General features: G+C 43.3%; 1 protein-coding gene across 1 annotated transcript in view; it reads right to left on the bottom strand.

Moving 5' to 3' along the window:
* Positions 1–2,500, bottom strand: part of LOC113823889 (ankyrin-1) — an 18,404-nt gene that overhangs the window by 1,810 nt on the left and 14,094 nt on the right. The window contains exons 3-7 of the mRNA XM_027376612.2: positions 2,030–2,500; positions 1,469–1,689; positions 891–1,176; positions 391–685; positions 85–198 (exon numbers count right to left, since the gene is read on the bottom strand). The exon at positions 2,030–2,500 is cut by the window's right edge and continues 1,137 nt beyond it. Coding sequence (XP_027232413.2) covers positions 85–198; positions 391–685; positions 891–1,176; positions 1,469–1,689; positions 2,030–2,500 — 1,387 coding nt within the window. The remainder of the gene's footprint in view (positions 1–84; positions 199–390; positions 686–890; positions 1,177–1,468; positions 1,690–2,029) is intronic.

The following is a 2,500-nucleotide window of genomic DNA, read 5'->3' as shown; positions in this document are numbered from 1 at the left end:
TCACAAACACCGACTGTGAAAGATGCATTACCGCCGGAAACATATCACCGTAAACAACAGAAAATCAAAATATAAGATACTAACCGATTTGATTCCATGCTGTAGACTGCAGACGGACGTAGGCAGCAGAAGCACAACACACAGGATTATGCACATGAAGGAAACCAGAGATGTGATGTTTACGTACTGGCAGCGCAACTGTAAGAATGAAAGGTGGACCTACATTATTGTGCGTTAACGTTGTTGTTTTGTTTATGTGAATGAGTAATTGAGCGTGTGTGTAAGAGAGAGAGATGAACAAAAAAAAAAAAAAAAGTTACAAAAGAGTCAATCACAGAATATAACAAATATTCGTCTTCACCAAGAAACAAGAACGACCTCATGACCCACCTTCCGGATGTAATTGGCCTCCAGAACGATCTGAAAGATGAGTGAGATACAGAGCACCGCATGACAGAAATGGGACTGCGAGGAATCCCAGCTGTCAACTCCTTCTGCCACGTCAGGAGGCCGAGGAGAGGTTGCATTAGCTTCTCCTACGTCAAGAGGTCGAAGAGAGGTTGCATTGGCTTCTGGGACTGAGGAAGTAGAGTTCACAGCAGTCGTGAGCTCGTCAGGTTTTTGATTAACTCTGCAGAACTCATCTTCTGTCAAGTTTTGGGTTTGTTCTATCTGTTGCCAGTTCCTGAGGGAGAAATGGCTGTCATCCTCATCGAAATCATCAATATTATTATTCATGTTATTATATATGTTGCCATCACCATAACCAGTAACAATATAAACATCATCATTATCGTTATTACAATAATATGAAATTTACCCAACTGATTTCACCAACCTTCCCAAACGTACAAAAAAAGGAAAAGCTTATGTACAGTTTCCACACTCACCACACCACGACCATGAAGGCAACCAGAGCCGCCATGAAGAACAGCTGGAGAAAAAGCGTCCCCATGTAAATAAACCGCACATAGGACTTCCACTTGTGTCTGAGCCAGGCCTTGGTCAGTGGGTGCTGCAGGAGCTGGGGACAGCGGTGCACAACCATGAGGTTTACGGGGTGTTCCTTCTTCCAGAGGAGGTTGTCGGTGACCATTTCTTCCGCAAAGGGCATGACCCTCCACGAGTCTTGGTAGAAAGGGCTTTGGGGTAAATCCAAGCCACTCTTCTTCTTTTCTAGGGGATAAAGGATAAGTCTGTTAAAATGGGATTGATAATATAACTAGCAAAACAAAACGGTCTTGATAGCGTGATAAATCAATGACAGCAATAAACACTCTCACCAAGACAGTCTACATATATTTAATAGTCTTTTTCATTTCTAAATCGTTTAAGCCACCATTGAGGTATGCACAGGATACCTATAAATATGCGTGTGTGCCTTTATGTACCCGTGTGCTCGTGTGTTTGAATTCAATTAATTAAGTTATGAAACTTGTGAAACAGCTTATACACTCCCAAAACTGACCTCGCCTGATGAAGTAGTTGTCCTCGAATATTCTGAAATCGTAGGACTTGAACCTCGTTGTTGGGCAAGTGGTTGTGCACTTGTTCATCACTTTCTCGGCTATTGAAGGGTAAAGTTTGATAAGTTCCCTGAAGTTACTGCAAGGCTGCTCTTCGTGCCTCTTGGTGGAACCGAAACCCGCTTCCCACCACATGCTCTCCACGATCGTTTCAACAGCTGATCTGGAAAGAGTATTAAAAGATAATCACGATAATAAAATACATGAATATGAATAACTAAAGTGTAAGCTATCATATCTAGACCCCTTGAAGATGTTTTTTTCCTTCAGAATTTACGTTTCTTTCAATGTAATATTATAGTGTCTTGTCTCTGGAGAAATGTGTTAACACTCTATCTTCTAATCTTGTAAACTGAAGTGTTTCTTTTTTCTTCTGTAAAATTTACAGATGTAATTACTACACAAATCAAGATCCCATGTATTGTTAATGTAATTATTGGAAGGCTAAATCAGGTCAAACAAGAGACAGACACACAGAGACATTCGTAAGTAAACACACTTACTTGTTACGTTCTTTTAGCGCCTTGTGAGTGTGTGAGTGAAGCTTCTCCTGTATTCCCTGAGGTAGGGTGGCGAAGCCCTTGAACGGCAGACTCTGCAACAGGAACTGGAATACTTTTTGGTGGCCATTATTGAAGGCATAATCGAAGGGATACCTGTCCCGTTTGTTTTTCTCCTTTCCGCTCACCCTGTCGGCCTCCACGAGCACTCTGCAGCATTCGAGATTACCCTTACACGCAGCTGCATGGAGCGCGACGGAACCCTTGTCGTCTGTCGCGCGTTTGTCGATTCCTCTTTTGATCAGTAATTTTGCGACAGAATGATGACCGTGGTAAGCGCTGAGATGGAGAGCCGTTTGGCCCTGCTTGTTGGCGGCGTTCAGGCGAGCACCCTTCCTCAGGAGCAGGAGGCACGTATCTCTCAGGCCGCTCTTGGCAGCCAGGTGGAAGGGTGTCTCCTTGTTTAGGTTCTCG

This window comes from Penaeus vannamei, chromosome 43, assembly GCF_042767895.1.
Source record: "Penaeus vannamei isolate JL-2024 chromosome 43, ASM4276789v1, whole genome shotgun sequence".
In the NCBI taxonomy this organism is placed as follows: domain Eukaryota; kingdom Metazoa; phylum Arthropoda; class Malacostraca; order Decapoda; family Penaeidae; genus Penaeus; species Penaeus vannamei.
The sequence above is the reverse complement of the archived record's forward strand: the minus strand, read 5'-3'. Positions and strand labels throughout refer to the sequence as shown.